Source organism: Chroicocephalus ridibundus, chromosome 7 (assembly GCF_963924245.1).
Source record: "Chroicocephalus ridibundus chromosome 7, bChrRid1.1, whole genome shotgun sequence".
NCBI classification, from domain to species: Eukaryota; Metazoa; Chordata; class Aves; order Charadriiformes; family Laridae; genus Chroicocephalus; species Chroicocephalus ridibundus.
The window spans coordinates 37,686,240-37,709,121 of NC_086290.1; the positions used below are offsets into that span (position 1 = coordinate 37,686,240).

Below are 22,882 nucleotides of genomic sequence, written 5' to 3' on the forward strand. Positions count from 1 at the left end.
GAATCAGTAAAATGTGCCAAATTCATATAGGAGATACACCTCCATCCACTAAAAAAAAAAAAAAACAAAAAAAAACGAACCCAAAGCAAACCAAAACCCCCATAGTTAATGTTTTCTCTTTTTTGTATACATGTTACCTATATACACAATCACATATAAATTAAGAACAAATAGGTAATTCAATTTAGATACCAATAAAGTAATAATGAGAAAAAAGTCACATAAAATATAGCATTTACAAAAATGTTACAGAAGAATTACATTAATATCCCTAAACTACTTAAAAGAGAGACCGACATTATCAAGATGCAAACATATTTTGAGATTCACAGACTTCGATCTGCACCACAGAATTTTTGCACTACAACATTTCAAAGTGAGCATGTTACCACACCTGACTTTAAAAGAAAAAATCAAAGGAAAAATTCAGAGGATTCTTCAGAAACTGTGACCCAAACCTGGACCATATGTAAAAGCAGCTCCTTATAGTGTGATAGATACATACATGTTTTCACAAGCTTTGTCATAACAACAAAGCAGCAAGAATATACATAACACTGTTCTGTATTTGTTTCTGTGCGAGAAGGAAAGAGATCCTTAAAAAAAAAAAAAGATAATCTATAAAACCTACAGTTTACTGCACTCATTCATCAAGGAATGGAAAACAATATATATTTTTGTACAGTTTGTACTGTCATATAATATTGCCATAACATCATATCTTCTCCAAAACATATGTAATTGGTAGTCCAACCAACTACTTCTGAAGTCAACAGAAAGGCTGTTTTATTTTGAACAGGTACTATGTTTTTTCACATTAAAACATGCAACTTCAGCAGGTGCTGATACCAGCTTTAAACCAAAAATTGCCTAATTTTGGTCAGTATTTTCATAAAGTTTGTTTCCCTGTTCCCATATGAACTCATGGCTATTGATACTACAACTTGGACTACAAAAAAAATTTCATGTATTTAGGACTGCTTGTGCAAGTACTTCCTGAAACAAGCTGAATTTCCTTAAACTTCACATTTTCTTACGTTTTTCGTTGTCATTATTAGGATGAAAGATGAACAACTTAATTTTACTCCAAATCAACTAGAGATTTAAGCACATCAATTAAGTCTTCAATTAAAATTATTATCATCCCAATGAAAACAAATACAACTAAAATACAAGCATGAGGCGTCCAGGTTAGAAGTTTGTGCAAAATCTCTGGGAATGAGAGAGGCGAAGACTGTAACATCTGTTTTTAAGGTCAGAGCACTCAGCACACCTTGCCGGTGGAAGTGGCTGTTTCATGCTCAAATCATGGCCCTCAAAAACAAACTTACAACAAGTACTTGTGCTTAGAAGAAAGTCCTGCTGTTTGAACCAGGTGATGGACCAAGAACTGATCTTTTCAGAGACTACGGCACAGACAAAGAGTCATTCTAGTCACCAGCTTACCTGGTTCAAAAAGATAAGGAGCTATGGCCCTAACTCCTATGTTCTAGATACGCTTTGTACTGAAAAGCTAGTATAGACCGAGCGTGTCAATGAGGATTAGAGGACACTTAGTCTGTAAGTCTGCGCAGGTCAGATAACCTTTGGCAGTGAAAGCACCACTCAGACCTGTTTAAATTCACCTCATCCTATATATTTGAGACTGTTCTTTAAGTAGCTTCAAGGTAACAGACTGATACAAACTTGTGATTAGCACAAACCCTACCAGCATCGCCACCAGGAGGCTAATTACAATTTAGAGAGAACTGCTAGGCCAGTCATGGCACTCCCGTAGTTAACTCCTCAAAATATCCACATTCTCCTAAACAGAAGAAATCCACAAACAATCCCACCAAACACAGGTGTGGAAATTGTTCTATCTCTGAAGTCTAGGAGTAAAATCAGTAAATAAAATAAAGGAGGCTCAGCAATTGAACCTGTCTGAACCTGCTCTAAAAGGCAGTCATCAGACACAAATGCTGGTACGGCCAAGCTTTTCTGAAAGCTCTATGAAAAATATGTAATTTTCACTTATTCTTGAAACCCGCTTAACTGAAATTTGTGTTTTTCCTAGGATAAAAGAATAAAAATATTGCGTGTGATACTATGAGTAAAAATAAGTGGATGACAGTATTTATTTCTTCTGGTTACTCAAGTTGTGAATCATTTGTAAAAATCCACAATAATTGCACAATGAAGTGCTTCTTTTATGATACTTTTTTCTTGTTGGGGTAAGGAGAATAGCACGCAAAATCAACTGAACAACACAGCAGATGCCCTTGACCACACAAATTCCAAGAACTTAGGTGAGGTCAGTAAGAGTTTTCTTATGAAGAAGTAGTGAAAAAAGAAGGGAATGAATCCAGACCCCTCAAATGATCCCAGATACCTGAGGATACAACTTCACAATTTGATCATAAAAGCAAGATGCAGACACTGGCAAGGGCAATGAGAATTAGTAAAAGAGCATTTTAGAGTTCTCAAAACACTGAGGAAGATATCCTATAAAACACCGCTGGTCTATTTCTGAAAGATGGCAGTCCGAGTTGCAAATATTATCAAGAGTCATTAGAAAAAAGGAAAAAAAAATATTCTGTGGTTGCCTAGGGAAAAAAAAACTATCTACAAAACCCAAGCTTCTTTCCCAGCTGTGATAAATAAAACCACAGTTAAAGGATGTAGAAATGGCCTCTCAAAATATTTGGAAGAAGATAGGCAACGCTATCAAGCAGCTGGTAGATACAGATGTTGACAGAGGTGTTAAAAACCTACATAAGAAAATACATCAGTCCTTAAGAAAAGTGCGGGCTATGGTTTTGAGCTTATTTCCTCAGCATCCATCGTGCTACTGGTTATCAAATGATCCTTCATCGAGTTTTGTAGCCTTTGCAAATAAGTGTATCTTCCTTTTGCAATCAAGCTATGTCTGCTGATATTCTGGACTACTTACGTTATCTTGATTCATGTGGCTATAACAAATAAATGTACTAGGCATGGAAGGCTGCAGTGATGCTACCCTTTCATGTTGGTAAAAGTTATGGCAGATTCCTTTTATTTCCAGCTTTGATATTGATACCAAAGCAGGAATTTGTGTTAGATAAACAAAACTTTTACGCTTACTCCAATTGAGTTTACACCTAGTTATTAAAGCAGGAGCTCTGGCTCAGTGTGTATCACACTTCAGAATCTTCGGAAGAAAACATGAAAAATAAAGGAATTACATGAAAAAGAAAGGAATTACACCTGGTGAGTATTTTCTAAATTACAAACAAATGGGGAAAGTAGCAACAAAGCTGTGAATAAAAAAAGCTGCATCTCTAATGCTCCATCTAAAACTTAGGTTTAATCATAAACAGACTGTGAAAAGAAAATAAGCGAGCCAGAAGAGCAACATACATAACCCTGAATATTTAGTGGTTTGATATTCTTTTGGAAAGCATACCATTTCAGACTGCTACAAATTCAGAATAGCTTCTTAAAGCTAAGAGACATTCTGCTGCATGAGCTATTTCAAGTATATTAAATACAGTTTTCTAAAATAGCTTCTCCAAGAATAAGAATCCAATGAATATATGTAATAAATACAGAAGTCACTAGCTCTTTAGGAGTTCTAAAACCCTTCAGCGCATCCTTTGGTGTGTGCAGAAAATAAAAAAAGTGTGCATTTTATATATATATATATATATATATATGTATACACACATTTCCCCTCAATAAAGAAAATATTATGAAATTCAACATAAGCCTTACAATCCAGAAAGCTCTATAACTATCAATTGAGAATGCTTTGCTCTGTATATCTTATAGTAGGCTGCCCATTTCTACCTAATTAATTAGGTACAATTATGCATAAGTACTTCCTTGTATAATTCTTGATATTCTAAAGAATTTATACGTGATATTTATGTCTCCCATGGAACATAAGCTAAGTTACTTACCTTTCTTCCTGCTAAAAGCACGATTCATGTTGAAAAATCTATCCAGTCGACAATGTTTCTGTGTTTGTTTTTTTTCCCCACTTTAATCTGCAGAACAAAACACGTAAGAAAACAAAAAGGTCCATTATTATATTTGAAGGTAGCTCATTATCGTCATATTAAAGACCATGCAAACTTTAAGGATTCTGAAAGAATTCTGAGAAATTAAAGGGAGTTGTGCTTTGCTAAGGAAGAAATTGCAGAATTGAGAAGATTGATGTTTCAATGCCCAGTGGTAGGTGATACAGAAAGACGTTTTGAAGCTTTCTGTGGAGGTCTTCTTGCTGAGATTCCAGAGACACAGAGCCAATGGTACTATACGTATACATGAAGACAAATACTACACACAAATAGGTTGCAAGGAAAGCTTTAGAATGAATGCTGACTACAGAACTCCATAAAAACATTCAGTTCACATTTGCACTGCCCTGTTTTGTGTCATTTAGGCTGTCAGATTATTTCAAGCTATGCTTTCATCTTCACATGGGCTTGACGTTGAAAAAAAAAAAAAATAAATAATAAAAATCACAATACAGAGACTCCTCTTCACCCAGGGATTCAATACTGAAAAAATTGTCTTCTATCAGAGCAACTACCTCCTTGCTCTAATTACATCAGACTGTACAGTAAATTCTGTATTTTCTTCATTTAAAAACACTCTTAGAGTCTTAATTTTTGATTCACATTATTTTACAATTTTATTATTTACCAACATTTTGCAGCCAAAAAAAAAAATCTAACACTGTTCAAAACCACCCCGTTTTGCAATATACAGATATTTGTATTTTTCAACCATACTTTAAGCCACCCCGCCACTTCTTTCCACTCCGTTCAGATCTTCCAGCCAAAAGCTGCCCTTCCTCTTTCTCTGCTCTCACAGCAGTCCAGTCAAAGAAGAAAAAAAAAAATCCGATACCAAAAAATATTGGTACCAGATTATCTCAGAAGTCAGCTAGAACATTACCATCGCTTTGAATAAATACAAATGTTAAGCCAGTATTTCAAATGCCAGCATCAAGAGGAGTAGGACAAATTCATTTAAGATACTTCATGCAACTCATGAACACTTTAGTGGTGCTTGCCCCTCTTTTTCAAATAATTATATTCCATAGCAATTAAAGCAATTATATCCCGATTCCATGTAGAGAGATGATAATTTTCAGATCAGAATATGTGGGCAATTACAGCTAAAAACCACCTCCACTTTATTTTCAAATAATCACTGATGTGGTAGGACTTTTTTCCATACAATCCTGTGAGAATGAAGGAATAATCCCTGTTTACCTAAACTACAGTGTGGTACCCTAGATGTGCACCCAACCAATATTTGCTCTTTAAAGTACGTGTACCAGATCATTTTTGATTTACAGATTTCACTGACTATTTAAGAAGGGAGGACGCAATGAAATAAGCAACGGTAGCAGGATACGCTTTCTATCTAATTATTTTCATACAAAAAATCAAGAAACAATGCATTTGTCGCACTACATAGTAGTTCTTAACAGCAAAACCGCAGAAGCCTTAGATACCCCCATGGCCATTCCCGCTGGCTGCCTTCACGCTCAGCAGTGCTACGCAGAGGTCAGTGAAGCCAGCAAACACCCACAAGGGCTCTGAAGCCCTGGGAATGATTTCAGCAGCATCCCTGGAACAGGCAGTGGCATTACTGGGGTAATTCCAGTAAGCAATTGCTCACCCATGAGGGAGTTCCACCAAAAGCTGCCAACATGCAAGTACTTCTCTTCGCAGAGAAGGCACAGAACAGGACTTTCAGCAGTGTAAATGCTGACAATCATTTCAGTTTAAATGAAGTAAAAAGCTGTGAAGAACCTTGGAATTTCAGTTTTTTCAAGCAACTGACAAGTGTGTTTAGTTTACAGGTTTACTTTCACAGGGAACACAGGCAGCCTAATATATACACTTAGGATGTATAAGCGATGGCAGAATTTAGTTCAGGATGTTCACCTTCATGAACTATTACAGTCAGTGCAGAAAGCGGTTTTGAGTAAAAAAAAAAAAAAAAAAAGAAAAAAAAGAGTATGCTTTCCCCTCTTAGATACTTCTGGCAGTTGTCCTGCACAGCACTAGACCAATCACTTCAGTTCTCCTCCAGATGGGATCATAACATCTCCTTTTTTGGACACCCCCCCCCCCTTTTTTTTTTCCTTTTTTTTTTTGTTTTTTAATTGTGTATTCCTGTCCTCATCCAAGAGGCAACTAAGCAACATACTTGAGATGGCTTACTGAGTAGAGGATCTCCTAAATAGAGCCTATGCACGCACATCATCAGGCTGTTGGCTGGCCACATTTCTAGAGATCAGCATTCAAGTATTTTGTTTAAAACACAGCTAACAGTAACTAAGTATACGGTTTTTCCTCATAGACAAGGATATACTACCACTATAGTAATCTACAGTAAAAACAGACAAAATTTATTGACTACCTAAAAATGGGCAGTATTTTGCCAAAGGTGTGCTCATAATTTCAATTCCAACAAAACATCAGTAGAAGAAAATACAAAAATGTATTAAAACACTTAACCAGCATACTTCCACTTATCACAGAAAATGTTATTAAACAGGGAAAGAAACCCAATTAGCTACATGCAATGCCTTTTAAAACTCCCTCAAACTCTAATATGAACAACTTCATCAACCTCTCAGATGCAGAAAAAGCAGATGGTTAAATGCCCCATAAAATTTTGCTATTTAAATAAACCCACCCAAACACCACAAGGCTAATTTCAAGTTCATCAGTTGGGCTTGGGGCAAGAGGGTGATATCAGACTGTCATTAGCAGCACTGTTAAGTTTTTCATCAGGAGAAGACCAAAGTTACGGTTAGAGGTATCTGTGATATCTTTGCTCACAACATTCCAACACACAAACTAACCAACCTGTTAGGGTCAAGCAAGCTGTCTGACCATGGACGCTAGACAGGTTGTCTGGCAGAATATGGTTTTGTTTCTGACAATGCTCGACACACAAAGCCACTGGAAGAAACCGAGTTGCAAAACAATCTGTTCAGAGCTCGTAACGAACTCAAAAGGAAGGTAAGTCTGAAAATCCTGCTATGGTACAGGGGGCCCTGTGCACAAGGGGGAGTCCTTCCTATGAAACCACTTGTTTAGAAAGGATCGCAACAATCAGAGGCATCAGGGAACAGGAACGTGGACCAAGCCATTTCATTACTCATCACTTAGGAAGACACACCTATGTAAAGAATGTTTCCCCACCTTACTTCTAAGAGTTTTCTTCAGCTTTGTCCAGAAACCAAACACTACTAAGAAATAAAAAATGGTTAATTAACAAAACATGAAGAGTTCTGAACAGGTATAAACTAGGGAAATTTGGGGTTATATCAAGTTATTTCTTTTGGGGCAGGGAGAAAAGAGACAGAAAGAAAAGAGAGAGAAAAGGCTTAGAAAATAATTTTATTAAACTATAGAAAATAATTTTATTAAACTATAAAATAATAAAAATATAAATAAGAGCCAAACATTCTGGGGAGGGGAAGACATGACATTCTCAGTCTGAAAAGTGAGATAGGCATGTGGCATGGGAAGTTGAACATTTCAGCTGAGACACCAAACTTTAACCAGTAACAGGGGAAAGCAAACACCTTCAACTCCTTTTCCTTTTGTCTTTGCTGTCATTAACCCCTTACTTTTCATGGTGAGGTGCTTCTTACAGTGAGGAAGAAACTGCAAAATGGCAGGGGGTGCCATGAAACTAGCGCAGATGGTGACTGCAGTGGTTGCAGGCATTTGGACTGGTGAGGGCAAGGGAGGTGAGATTTGAAGCTGAAATCGTCACCTCTGTAATTACTTTCTAACACTAAGGATGTTAGTTGCTGTCTCCTCTGTTTTATGCAGCAAAGGAAGCCGAACAAAGGAAGAGGAGTGGCAGCCTTCCAGCTTCCAGCACAAGCCACCTCAGTCCTCCCTGGCTGCTGAAACAACACCGAAACTTCCACGCAGACATCTTTCAAATGCCTGCGGGTTCCTTCAGAAATGTTGTGTTTTGATATGTTTTCTAAATTTAGAGCTGTCTCAGACAAGCCAAGAGAGGTGGTGCGTAGGAAGGGGATGAAACAAACCACCAGGGCAACTGGTCATATTTGTCTCTTGTTTCCTCTTAAAAACTGGGTATTCCCCTCAGGATTTATGTGAGCTTCCCCCCAGCCAGTTCCTTTGAATGGCACCGGCTATAACAATTACCTGGGCTATAACAATTACCTGGGCTGAACCTTTTTTTTTTTTCCCCACGTACCTCTTTTTCATTCCACAAATAACTCTTCCAACAAAACTGCCCTAAAACCTGCAACTTGCACCCATCCACTCCCTTTAATAAAATGCAATGAAATTTAAAAAAAAAAAAAAAAGTCATCCAATCTGTTCCTTCCCTTTCAAACACACACACAGTTTCCATACAAAGACAAATTTAGCTTCAGAAGACCTGAAGATTCAGACTTTTGCCCCTCTCAGACCCCAGCCTCTCAAGCATACTGGATAACATTTCTCAAAGAATGAATGCACAAAATATTTTAAACCCTGTTTTCCAAAGGGCCGCAGCACACAGGAATGTGTGATTCATTGACTTGCAATGAAGCTTAGGTTTATAAAGTTACTTCTGAAGGTGAGAAACTTCAGAATATGGTAACAGCTTTAAAATTCTTCTTCCGAGTTGGAGCAAAACATCACAAAAATATTGTCCTGATATGACGTGACATAGTGAAGGAAAAAATTATGATAATAAAGGACTATGTTACGTGATACACAAAACCAATCATCATCATGTCATAAACAAACGTGATGTACACCCCTTCCTTTTGTATGACAAGTAACTGAAACAGTCACTTGCCACAAACCCTTTCTCCTCTGAAACAGTAAAACCACAAGAAAAAGATGTGACGCGTCAATGAACAAAACGCAGCGCAGACCCAAACCTGCACTCGTATGCAGCCTTTCTTAATATTTGGGAAGCAAGCAGTTCCATCCACGGTTATGAAAATGCATGTGCCCTTTAAGTTTATAAGTGATAATAGAATAGTTTATAGGAATTATAAACCACAACAGCATATAAATAGAATTTAGCGCTATAAAAACTTGCGGGGAAAAATACCTCTTCGAGATCCTCAAAAACAGCACAGCTCTATGGGCCTCACCAAAACTGAACAACCTTTTGTCAGCTGGAGCTCTTAGCCTGTGCTTGGGCTTTATAACGGCACAGAAGCACAAATGGAATATAAAGGAGAACATTCAATCACTGGAAAACTTTACCTTTAAAGTTTTATTAATCTCTGCATTTTCAAAAACATTCCTTAGCCCGAGTCAAGCGGCAGTCATTCTTTCTGGCTGGAGGCAAATATGCAGAAGTCCAAGGTTAATTCTTGTAATTTTTCACATGTGCGGAGGCAGCGGGGGGTGGAACTAGTTAAGAACTGGTCTTCTATCTAATACTCTCACCTCCCCACTACCAAAGTATACCTCGCTGTTGAGACAATGATGTTTTCAATGGGGCAGAGCTCAAGCAAGAACTCTGGTGGAGCGTCAGCCTGCAGTGCTGGCCCTGGAGCCTGCAGCGAGGGAGGCATGAGAGTGACCAGGTGTGTCACGGGGACTCTCCGAGCACGAGCAAAGAGAAGACAGAATGGTCTGGCAAACACAGCCCTAAAATACAGCTCCCCTTCCAACACACTCACTCTCCTTCTATGAAAGGGATGGGCAGGAACACCCTAATCTGAAATCTAAAAACGTTCCTCTGGTCTGACGGAGATCACAGCCCCTGTTCTCCCCAAACTCCTGAAACCAGATGGAAGGTACAGAAGAATCATGCATGCGCTACTTCCCCCCCCCAACCAGTATAAGCCTAGTACCATTGTGGCAAATGTTTTTACCCCCCACAGCAAGAAGTCTTTCAGAACACAGGTAAGGCACTTCTCATACAGCAGATCTGCCAAAGCCAGAGGAGTATTCACCAAAACTCTGAGGACTAGCAGACAGTAGTGTTTTGATATAAATATCAACATCAAACAGAGACCAGGAATCAGAAAAATCTATATGACACTCACGCATTTCATACCAGTTTCCAAAAAGTTCCAGTAAGTGGCTTTTTACCCTCCCACTTCCTAAAAATAACCTGCTCCTTTCAACAGGAAAAAAGAAAATACAGTTGAGTAACAAGGACACAGGGATACCACTGATACATCTGACAGCAAAAACAACTCCTTAGGCAAGGTTACCGCTAACTTTTGTTTTACAGCAAGAAGAAATAACATCATCAAAAAAATACATGAATAAATTTCATTATTAAAGTGAAGAAAATGTGTTTAAAACTGCTGCAAGCACCAATAAATCCTCAGAAAATTTGCTAACAGCACTATCTTAAGAAAACACAGAAATACAAAATTCACTTGTTTCACAAAAACATTTTTATAGATCTGGCTTTTAAATCATTAGGAAAGGTATTTAATTTTTAAAATATTGCCTTTTTCAGCATATTTCTTTGTAAAAAAATATTTTGTATTATGCTTATCAATGATTACATTGATATGTATTAGTGGATTTACTCACAGAACAAACTAAAGTTTATACTGTACAAACAAAAGTAGTAATTTTAAAAACACTAATATTCCCTTCTTCGCAAACTTGTTATATTTTGCAAGAAAAACTGATACTCTTATTGTGTTTCATTATCGTAGCACAATCATAACAGGATACAAGAGGAGCTTCTTTTTAACTCCGATCCACAAGCACCAGTGTTTAGTGAAACGTGGTGAAGGATTTCAGTTGTGTCAGCCTAATTTTTTCTCGGCTGTACAAGAACTTACAAATGTCAGATGCTCAGAGCCAGCAGAAAGTCTTTATACACGTTCCCTCTTTCAAAGAACTCAGGCACTTTCACGTGCATCCAAAAGACAGGCAGATGCCAAACGTCTTGCTCACTTGCAGACAAGAGGGTCCGTATTTGACATCCCATTAGTCATATGATCATCTATATGGAATCTGAACAAGATTTTTGCCTGTCCCACCGCTTTTCAGCTGGATGATGAAGAGCCTGGGGAGCTTTATTAGTATTTTGTTTTCAACAGCAACAGAGTGGGATTCAGCGATGGGGTCCACTACGAAGAGTTAAACATAGAACTGCTCTTAAAAATAAAATAGTTCTGATAGAAGGGATACTGGACTCTATTTTTTTGACTTGCAGCATGAGGAATTCTCCAAAACTTTAGACTCAGTCCTTGCTGGAATGGATACACACCATCAAAAGCAAAGACATGTCCTGACACTGAATGTGGTTCCTTCTATGTTCACATCTTCCTTTCTCCTCTGGAAGAGTTGATTGCTCCAAACACACTCTAGATAAGCTATTTATTTAATCATTGGCAATTCAAACCTTCCATTGCATTTTCTTTGCTGGTGGAGGGGATGGGGTTTATTTTACATCTTTGGGTTTCCAAACAATAGCAAATTCTTGTTAACCTTCTTAAATTTTTAAGGTTATATTTATTGCATTCATTGCATTTTCCCAATCACATTGTAAAAAGTGCCACTGACAGAAAAGGCAGAGACGGAAAGACTCATTAGGTATTCTAAAGGTAATCTCCAAATAAAGCAAACCAATTTTAGAAATAACTTAATTTAGTTCTACTTACAATGAAGAGCTCATCCTACTTAGCAGATCCATTGTAGAGGTACAACAGTTAAACAAAATGTAGCATTTTACTACTTTTTCAAAGTATATTTGGCTGAACTTGAAAAGTGCATTAGAGGTGCCATAGTACACACATGCTCAACAGGTCCCACAAGACCACTCTACACGCTTCCCTCAATGTGCATTAAAGTTAACTGAAGTTCAAAAGATGATTAAGAGGAAGTGAAAAACCCAGATGTCTGTTTAGACAAAGGCAATCAGAAAGTTTCTGGGTTGGTACCAGGGAACAACCAGCAAGAGAAGAATGAAGAGAAACGTGCCTGCGTCTCCCCACCACCACCACCCTGCCCCCGTATTATCTGTGCTCCTGTCCAGACTTCACGGTACACACTAGGTGTTTTTTCTGCTGCAGTCCTCTCTCCAGGAGTTCAACAGGCTTGCTCCAATTTATTATGAATACAAAATGAAAGAAATAATCACCTTTTTCCCCAAGAGCTGTGAACTATGACACTACAAATGCTTTCATAACTCTTTTAAGTCATAGTTTGGGGTACTTTTAATCGTAAAAGCTTTTTGGGGTTTTTTTTTGGGGGGTGGGGTGGGTTGTTATCTTTTTTTTGTGTACAAGATGAATACAAAATTAGCAGAGTTTTGTCCTCCTACAGAAATGAGAAGTATATGCTGAAATGTTATAATCATGACAAAAGTGGGGGGTGGGGAGGAGGGGGAGGAGGAGGAGGGAAAAGATTATATAAATATTTAAATGTATTTATCTGCAGGACTTCAAGTCCGTACTTTTATACCTTTAACTAATTTGGGGACCCTTGTTCCACAACTCTCCCTCAAAGAAGAGCAGAAGTCTGTATAAATTCTAGGTGTACAGACTGCCATGCAGAGTGTGTGTAGATATACTTGCTTTCTTATCTTTTACAGTCCAGTTCCTATGATCAATTCCCTCCCGATGCCGAAGGCCACATGTTGAGAAAAAAAAAAAATCACTGTCATAGAAATTTCTAACAACTGATTTTCCAGTACAAATTTATTAACATATTACATACTTGTGAAACAATGACATACAAAAGTGTCATTCATTTAACAAAAGATTAAAAAAAGTGTCATTCACTTCACTGAGACTTTTAAAATCCATGATACTATTATTACACTCAGAATCTTCACTTTAACTGGTTAGCCTCAAGGACAGCATTAAGTTGTATTTACACAGATGTGACAGGCTTTATTAAGTGATTGCAACAGTTTTCAAAATTGAGAAAGTTGGCAATATCCATTTTGTCACTTCTACTAAATCAATCTCAAGAGTATCTTGAAAACTAGTTTATACTGTGTTTTAGGCTTTATCATATTACATTCCTTTAGCTTATCTTCTTTAGCCCTTCCGAATACATTCTGAATAATCCCAACATTTTGACAAGAATGTGATATGAAGTTAAAAGCACAGATATGAAACTGAAAAAATAACATTTATGACAAATTAATCTCCTCATATCTGTCTTGTAGATCAGGTATGTGTTCAGGTAGTTCATTACAATGTGTATTAAGGAGAAACATTCAGGTTTTGTACACTATTACGGTTATTACCAAAATCTTGAAATAAGATTCGTAAGAGATCTGTCCTAGGGTAATTCAGTGGAAATTACTGAGATATAGACTGCTACATAATAGAATTTCCAAGCTAGCATGACAAATTTCTTCAATTTTCCTGGATAGGAGTGCTCTGTATCTTTTAACACAGTTCAGACCAAGGAGAATATGTAAGTTTTTAAAAGCATGATAGATCAACAAGTTTAGACTCAAACATTCTTGCAACACACAGAGAATGGTACTGGCTTGTTGGGACTGGGAAGACATTATTCCAATCCCTGCTCCGGTTAACTTCCACATAGTTGAAACACGCTGCAAGTCTGTTCACAGCTTGTTCGGCTTTCCATAGAAAAACCCCTCACTGAGGCACCTCCAATATTTGTGGATGAAAGAGTGTCTTCTCCTGCCTTTACAAGCATGTGATACTTTGACAACGATCCTTAAACCACTACGCGTACCAACTCACTCCCGAGGCAGGCACCATTCTCTGCTGAACTCCCAGAACCAGAGGAGAGAAATAAACACAGGTCATCTTCCTAAGACTATATGTAGAAAATTCAGACAACTTCTAACAGCAGATTCAGTGACCGATCTCATAACTGAACTACTGGAGGTAAAAGGAGAGGGGTGTGAAAAGTAGGTACCAATACCTGCCATGTTTTCAAAAACAGTAATTTTTAGGCTTTTCTCTTGAAAATTGGGGGGTGGAGGGGAGAAAAAAAAAACAACAACAAACCCAAAACACAAAAAAAACCAAACCCCAAAGTTCAGAAGAACAATGTTTAAAAACTAGAAACAGACCCTTGCCAGAAAGTTTCCTATTGAATGGCTTCAACGTCTAAGCCAGACATTTATTTTCCCTTTCTTTCTATACAGACCTGAACTACCTACTCTGGTCTATGGCTTTGGATACAGCAACTAGAGTCATAAACACTGAGGCAAAACTGTGAGAGTTTCACAGCCCCTCGGTCCTTTCAGAAATAATAAGCTTTGCTAGCAAGGTTTGAAGAACTCCGCGTACAGATTCACAGTGTATCAAATATGACCTTATTTAAAGCAGATTTTCAAAGATATTTGTGCAAGAGAAGACTGCAAGTTAATGGCACTTAAACTATATTCAGACATCTTTAACATCTGTCCCTAACAGTCAGCACCAAGCATTTGAATACCCAGTGCTGACCTCCTCGGAAAGCCCAGCTCCCAAGGGCCAACAGCTGTCCTCCTACGTGAAGAGCAAAACCCAACCAGCATTCATGTACTCTTTCATGAGATCCTTGTAACACGAAGCCATAGAGAAGCTTCTCCTAGGTAGTTATCACCAGACACTCTTATTTCAAGAGAAGAAATTGCAGCGAAGCCACAGAACGTAAAATGACCCTCTACCGCGCTTGCGAAAATGCTGCTTTCAAAAACCAAACCTAGGAGCCAGCTGGTGAAACAAAATCAGAACCATCAACATAAACCTGCACCCTACATCCAACTGTTACATCAAACACATGCTACTCTCTCCTCCTCCTTCCCCCAACGACGTACATTGACACTGCCAATTTTATGAATCACACATAACTATTCAGATTACTTAAGTTACTTCCAGGAGAATGACATACAAGTAACACTGGTAGTAGCTAATGAAAATTGAATTACTTCATGTTTGGATTCATACACGAATACAACTTCACAAACACTTCTTGAACGCTGCTTTTCCAAAACACTGTTGCTACACAAACAATCAACCACACGAGAGAGAGCGAGCTGAGCATCTCTACTAGTATTTATGTATTTCACAGAAGTTCATTTCCAAAGAAATAACGAGGAGTGCTGAAAAAGAACAAGCTTATGTAAAAGAAGTCTTGCTTCTACTGCACTTTTAACTTTTTGTAAAAAAAATGAGCCCAAAGGTAATAATTGAGAAATGCGGCACCATATGAGAATTTCTTTAACAGGCAATAGTCTTTATGGCCCAGTGTTATAAAAATCCTGGTCAAAACACACCACATCTTTAGCTACAGTTTTCTGCACTTTTCCAAAACCAATTCTGTTTTAATGGAAAATTTATGCAAGAAGACTCAAGCAAAGCTCATTCTTTTGGAAAGTGCTTGAATATATATGCACATGCATAGGTGTGCGCTCTCAACTGGCTCTCTGCTGGCACGCAGACAAAAAGGACTGCTACTGAATTCTTACAAATATCTTTGACTCTGCCTTTAAAACCAAAAAATGTTAAGTAGCTATTGCAGAACAGCAGCATTTAGGTCACTTGAGAAGAATTGTATTTCTCAAGAAAGAAATCAGTTTCTCAACAATACTGATGCAAACCACAATACAAATTTCTATATAGAAATGAAGAAAAAGTAGTTCCTGTTACGATTCAGGGGGGGAGGGGACTGAGTTGAAAATCAAAATGACTAATTAGCAGTTACCTTGAAAACTTAAAGCATAAAACATTATTTCAGCTAGAAATTAAAATTACGTATGAAATCACTTACACGCCTTGATAAGCTGGAAAGGAACTGGAGAGGAAGTACTGTAAGATGGGAGTAATGGAGACATTAAGTACTACAGTCTATTTGCGGACAGAAGTTCCCAGTCACTCAGCCAAACCTCTGTGCTCCTTTTCCTCACTTCGTTTATGACTGAGCATGCAAGCTCTGATTTGTTTCTGCCTATATTTACATCTTTTGGGAATTCCACTGCACAAATGATAGGACAAAATTAATCTCACCTTTCTATTTCACTCAAGAATATGTCTCTCCACTAACTGGATTTTCAAAAGTATATCTTGCTGGTCACAACTCAGTGATATTATTCAACAAAGGTTTAGCTTTGCATGTTTAACCTTCCAGAAATTATCCTTTATTATAACCGGACTCAGACTTCTTAAAAAAGAGCACAAGTCTATTAATACCACCAATGCTTTCAAACTCCATTAAAATCGGAAGCAACAAGGTGAGAGCACAATTACTATAAGAGCCAAATCAAAATATTCTTCTCACTTTGTAGCTCCTTCAAAAGGAGAACATTGCTGAAACTGACAGTATAGGAATTTTTTTTAAGCAGTAAAACCTCAACATGCTGCCACTGAAACCCGAATGACTTTAACACTCAAACTAGAGTCTACACCAGTTCGCAGGTCTTAATTTTTCAAGTATCACTGGAATCAAGCCACTGGGAAACTATTTTTTTTTTTTTGCAGTCTATTAATTTACAATACATCTACACAACCAAACAGCAGCACTTAATGAGCAGCCAAAAGGAAAAATGTCATTTGAAAGCAAACTTAAACTAAAGAAAATGAATCAACCCCTGACTTTCCTTCAAATTCTCACGAGAGTTTCATAAGCTACCCCCATGCCCCTTTCCCCAGGGGAAAAAAAAAAAAATAAAAAAATCAGGAAGTCAGAACTAATAAGCCAAAAGATTACTTCTTTTTTTTATGCCAAAGTAATTCTGGAGCTAAAATTGGCATACCAAAAGAAGGTAGCTGCTTATTAATACTGGGGAAGCCGCTTCCTCTCCCATAATGCACTTAAGCTCATGTTGAGCTTCTCATCCACCAAGGCCCTTAAGTCCCTCTCCTCAGGACTGCTCTCATGCCATTCTCCGCCCAGGCTGTATTTGTGCTTGGGATTGCATGGGGTCCACTTCTCAAGCCTGGCCAGGTCCCTTCAGATGGCATCCCTTCCCTCCAGCATGTCGACCACTCCGCGCATCTTGGTGTCACTGGCAAACTAAGAGTGCACTCAATCCCACTGTACATGTCACCAACAAAGATGTTAAACAGCACTGGTCCCAATACTAATACCTGGGGAACGCCACTCGTCACTAGTTTCCACTTGGACATCGAGCCGTTGACTGCAACCCTTTGAGTGCAGCCATCCAACAAGTGGTCCATCCATCAAATCCACGTCTCTCCAATTCAGAGACCAGGATGTCATGCAGGACAGTGTAAAATGCTTTGCACGAGTCCAGGTAGTTGACATCAGTTGCTTTTCCCTTATCGACCCAATGCTGTAAACCCTGTCATAGAAGGCCACCAAATTTGTCAGGCACGATTTGCCTTTGGTGTAGCCATGTTGGCTGTCACCAATCACCTCCTTATTTTCCATGTGCCTTAGCAGAGATTCCAGGAGGATCTGCTGTATGATTTTACCCGGCTCAGAGGTGAGACTGACTGGCCTGTCAGTCTTCCTTTCTTCCCTTTTTAAAAATGGAGATTATCTTTCCCTTTTTCCAGTTGGTGGGCAGTTCACCAGACTGCCACGACTTTTCAAATATAATGGAAAGTGGCTTAGCAACTTCATCTGCCAGTTCCCTCAGGACCTGCGGATGGATTTCATCAGGTCCCATGGACTTGGGTACCTTCAGGTTCCTTAGATGGTCTCATACTTGATCTTCTCCTATACTGGAGGATATATTCATTCTCATAGCCCCTGTTTTTGCCTTCTGCAACTTGGGTGGTGTGGTTAGAGCTCTTGCTGGTGAAGACCAAAGCAAAAAAAGCCATTCAGTACCTCAGCCTTCTCCATATCCTGGGTGACCAGGTCTCCTGTTTCCTTCCAGAGAGGCCTCACATTTTCTGTAGTCTTCCTTTTATCTCTGACATACTTAAGTAAGTTTTTCTTGTCACCCTTGACATCCCTGGCCAGATTTAATTCTATCTGGGCTTTAGCTTGCCTAACCTGGTTCCTGGCTGCTAGGACAGTTTCTCTGTATTCCTCCCAGGCTACTTGTCCTTGCTTCCACCTTCTGTAGGCCTCCTTTTTGCTTTTGAGAGCATCCAGGAACTCCTTGTTCCTGTTGGCAGTCTTAAAATCTTGCAGGACTGGTCTAAATGTGTGGTACTAATACAGGCCTGCACTGTTACATAGCTTCTTGTCAAAAGGACGTTATCTACTTTTCAGAGTCTTCTTTTCCTTTTTTATTTGTTAAAGCAAAAGGGAGCAAAAGCACACACGAGAACTAGTAAAAATTTCCTGTGCATCCTCCCTAGGCTGCTTTGCATGAGACACACATTTTTGCCTGCCCTGAATTCTCATCCACGTATCACCTTCAACTCTATTCCACAACTCACATTAGCTAGAGGGTTTTTTTTTGGTTTGGTGGGGGGTTTTTTGTTTGGTTTTTTTTTTTTTTTAAAAACCATCTGCATTCTGGCACTGTGTCCACAGTCTCCAGCACTGAATAGATTCATTCACATGAAACCAAATCTTTGCTTTGCTCAGGGTGATGAACAACCTCACTTGTGACATTTACATCCATTGATCTGGCTGCTTTGTGAATACTCCATTACAATATGTTGATCAAAATTACATAAATTGGTAGTTCACTGCATTAGAAGATCTGCACTTTTAATCTCAAAGTCAAAATGATTTATTTATTTATTTTACCCATACAAAGAATCACCCTTTGATACCTCTTTTTACTAATCTGTATTGTACCAGTTTCAAATCGGTAGTTCTTCCAGATTCAAAGAATCAGTAACCAGATTGTATAGAAATTCAGTGGTGATAAATGAAAAGTTGTTAGCAGACACTGTTATTTCCCCCCTGTTGAAAAAGTTATTTTTGAGAACTATCTTTATTAAATAGACTGCTAGCCATCGGATATCCGTGCATCTTCCTCTGCAGCAAGAATTAGTAAGCTGCACTTCTGCTGTTGAAAAGATATTTACCCAGTAACATAAAAATTTGAGCACAAAATATTACTGTAAAGGCCAAGAATGTAGCTCAAATACTCTGTGATATCCACCACTAAACTCTGTGCTAGAACATAGTGCAGTCCAAGCTGTATAACAACACAACCTTGTGATATTTCCAAGTATAAAGTCTGTTTTATTATGTTATCAATCGAGGCTATTTCTAAGAACAAAAAGATCCACAACTCCCTGAACCAAAGAAATATAAACTTGCCTTTAAATTTATAACAATTCACCACTTTCATTCAAGGTTAACATAGTGTGTTTTATCTTGTCATGAAGCCATATCTGTGCAATTAACATGGTTTATCTGATTCACAGAAATTCACTAAACTGCAGTAAGTAATTTCTCTAAGCTCAACAGCAAATGAGTTACTAGAAAATCCCCTGAGTTAGCTATCTGTTCTTCTTAAATATCCACATAGCTGCCGTTATGGTAGTTTTTGACACCTTCTTTAGTCACATAATAAGGTCAGCGTTGCATTTTATAGATGGGAGAGCAGAGACGCCCAGGCTGATGTTCAGGAAAACACATTTCTCCCACCGTTTAGCAGTAAAGGATAGAACACATTGGAGAGATCATATTTAAAAGCATACATAAAGAACCCACAGAATCAGATGATGCGAACCAAACACCTGGAAACATGCCAGTTTGAGAGAATGCCTACAAAATAAAACAATCAGAAGTGTAGAGGAACATTCAGATGCAAGTTTTAATTTCAAACAACTCAGCAGAGGGGAAGAATAAACTAAGAGTCTTAAGACTGGCAATTTTAAATGAACACTGGGTGAATGACCAATCCAAAATATGCAGTGCCATAGTGATAAAAATTGCAAACCACTGAGCCGTGTCATTTATTCAAAGGTACCAGAGTACTCGTCATAGATCATCGGAGCACAGCACCCAGCCCTGTGGGCTGTCGCCTCGGCCCTGAGCTGCTGACACGACTACTGCCAAAGGCAGAGTGGCAAGCAAGCGTATGTGCCTTGTAAGAAGAGTCTTACATATTAATGTCCCGGTACAGCAGAGTAAACACATGATAACGGACATGCCCGAGAGTTACTTTTGGACAGTAAGTCTGCAAAAAGGATTCGATTCGTCCAGGAAAATAAAACATACTTGAAGCGGAAGGGATGAAAGCAGCACGTAGAAGAGAACCTGCGAGAGAATCCCTACTTACCACCACACAACCATGAACCTCACATCAGCAGAAGTTAAAAAATGAATTTAAAATATGATAAGTTAATCTTCACATTTCTGATTTTTGAAGTGTCTTTAAAAATGTGGGGGTTTTTTGTTTGGTTTTTTTTGTTTGTTTTTTTATGTGCTACAAACTTCATAGGAGGACTTAGATAATTTTTCAAAAAAATGTCCTACTGTTAAAAACAGTAATATGGTGGGCCTTTATTTTCTGTTATTCTGCATCATTGAAACATGACCTATTTGGCTATCTGTTTTTCTTTCATTTGTGGTTTTGTTTGGTTTGGGGTGTTTGTTTGTTTTGGATTTTTTTATAGACCAAAATTTAAGTGTTCCTATCTGTTAAAGTGGGTTTTGGTTTAAATCTAGCAAGATGCAATCATATTTATTCAGAAATCTCCTTTGTTTGGATTTTTCGTCTCCATCTTGAATTCCATAGTCACTTAAAAATGAAAAAAGAAGAGGTGCTTTATATAGCATACATGTCTAGTGATCCAATTAGGTAAGTTTTTATTAATGGCTAAATCATGTATCAAGTTTTTGAGCTGTCAAAGTAGAGACTTACATAAAACCCCTCAAAACATTACGAATGAAGCTGTCATTTACAACCTAGACAATATTTAGGTGAAGCAACACGTTTGCTCCCATTGTTTTTCAAAAATTTGTAAGGCCAGCTGGTCTTTGTACTTCCATTCCAGGAGCAAATGAAAGTGTCACAATTACCAAAAAAGTTAATGAAATGAGGAAATAAGATTACAGAATTGTGGAAACGTCACTTCTAATACACCTAGGACCTTGAATACACTTTGGGTAGCTCCAGCCTTCCCACTTCTGTGATACAACGCAGTTAAAGGTGAGGATGAAAAGGAAGTGGCAACTTCTTACAAAAACAAAGTAATCCAAATAGGGGGGAAGGCACTTTACTGCTTTTATACTTATGTTATTATTAACCTTTTTTAATTTAGTTATGGTACTTCTGTTTGTAAAGGGCCAGAATCAAACAGCCTTGTAACTCAGATTAACATGATAAACAAATCTGTAAATATTCCAGTTCTGGAACTGAATTACAGGCAGTGACTTATGGATATAAAACCAAATATATAAACAATGAGAAAATAAACACAACATGAATTACAATACAGTTCGTTGATTCTTAACATGAATGTTAGGTGTTTTCATGCTAAATCCATAAACATTGAGATGTGAAATGTAATTATTACCCTGTCTCAAGAGCAGTCAAAAAAAAAATTGCAGTTGATCTGTTCACAAAACCCTTCATACATGTTAGGAATGTTGACTTTTGGAGAGGGATCCTAAAAAGAAAGTAATTTATAAATGAAAATCAGAGGTGGCAACAGATTGCATTTATAAGTTTACAACAAAGTTTTTTTCAATTTCACATATCATGTAACAGGTGTTAGATGAAAAAAAGAAACTACCTAATAAATAAGTATCTGCTGGGCAAAGTCACTGAGCCTCTTACCACAGATGGATTGACTGGTTTTTAATTTCATGCTTTGCCATGACTCAAAAGTATGGAAAGAACAGACTTGCGTTTAAAAATGGGATTGAGGGTCAGACGGAGGAGGGCTGTGTAACTTCTCTGTCTACATCTCTACTAGAGAGGATAAAACGTATTATAGAGTGGACCTCGGATACTTTGATTCATCTCTTTACTCATAGTGAAAAGTATACCTTTATAAATGCAGAATGGGATAGCCATTATGAATTCCTAATAAGGACAGATGTTTTATTTTTTGTAGGTAAGTAAAGAAAGGAAGCAAGTAGTTTTGAGGAGGAACTTCAACAGCAGAACATCATTAACGCGAGCAAGCATTTAGATAGCAAATGGCAAAATACAGACACGGGGATTTCTCCCAAACACGGTTCAAGCAATATTTGTGGTTGGGGGGGGTGAACAGGAAGAACAACAAATGCAAGAACACAATCCATCAGTTCTTGTTTGTTTGCCTTTTTAAACACAGATTACATGTATTTAGGCTGCTAACGTGTCTTTTTGGAAATCACTTCAGACACACCTATCTGCACCTGTCATGCCGGAGAGCGATCTGCTGGGACACCATTTCATTCCTTGTGTCACACACACAGTCGACCAGGCTGTTCTGACAGATTACAGCAAATCGCGAAGGCCAGAGCACTGACACAACAGAGCATCCAGCAACTTCATCAACTGCATCAAGGAGGTTCCCTGGCTACTGACATTTCTGAGTAACACAGCAGATCTTGGTACTGATGAACCCCTTTCTTCTATAGGCGAGGCCTCAGTTCTTAGGTTATTTAAATTAACAGGGATAAGGCAGCTAGAATTACATGTCTCCAACTTACCTTAAACTAAAGAGTAATTAGAGCCTGACCTTACACATTATGCCAAAAGGCACTGCAGTGCACCTACTTCAATAATACTGCAAAAAGTTTGAGATAATGTTTTAAGATGATATACCTGCTTGACTTTCAGAGACGCTAAAGCCTAATGCTGAACTAAAAATAAAAATAATTCAACCTAGAAGCAGGTTTAAAAAAAAAAAAAAGGATAATTGCCTATAAAGAAGAATTTAATTAGAAATGTGGCAGAATCCTCACCTCCTGCGAACTTGGAAAAGTTTAATGGCCCTCTAAAAAGGAGAGACTCTCTCGCAAATGGCAGGATGCCTTTAATACAGGTGATTGTAAGAAGCTCAAGATAATACCTTGAAACAGAAACCTGGAAAAAGATGTTACTTTTTGAAGCACTTGGCTTCAGCCTTGGTTGGCTC

At 38.1% G+C, this 22,882-nt stretch overlaps 1 protein-coding gene across 8 annotated transcripts in view; it reads right to left on the minus strand.

Annotated features, from left to right (window-relative positions):
• GULP1 (GULP PTB domain containing engulfment adaptor 1) overlaps positions 1-22,882 on the minus strand; it is a 168,744-nt gene that overhangs the window by 81,542 nt on the left and 64,320 nt on the right. For all 8 annotated transcript variants that reach the window (XM_063340851.1, XM_063340846.1, XM_063340847.1 and 5 more), the window contains one exon: positions 3,921-4,007. In XM_063340851.1, coding sequence (XP_063196921.1) covers positions 3,921-3,948 — 28 coding nt within the window. In that variant the 5' untranslated portion in view covers positions 3,949-4,007. The remainder of the gene's footprint in view (positions 1-3,920; positions 4,008-22,882) is intronic.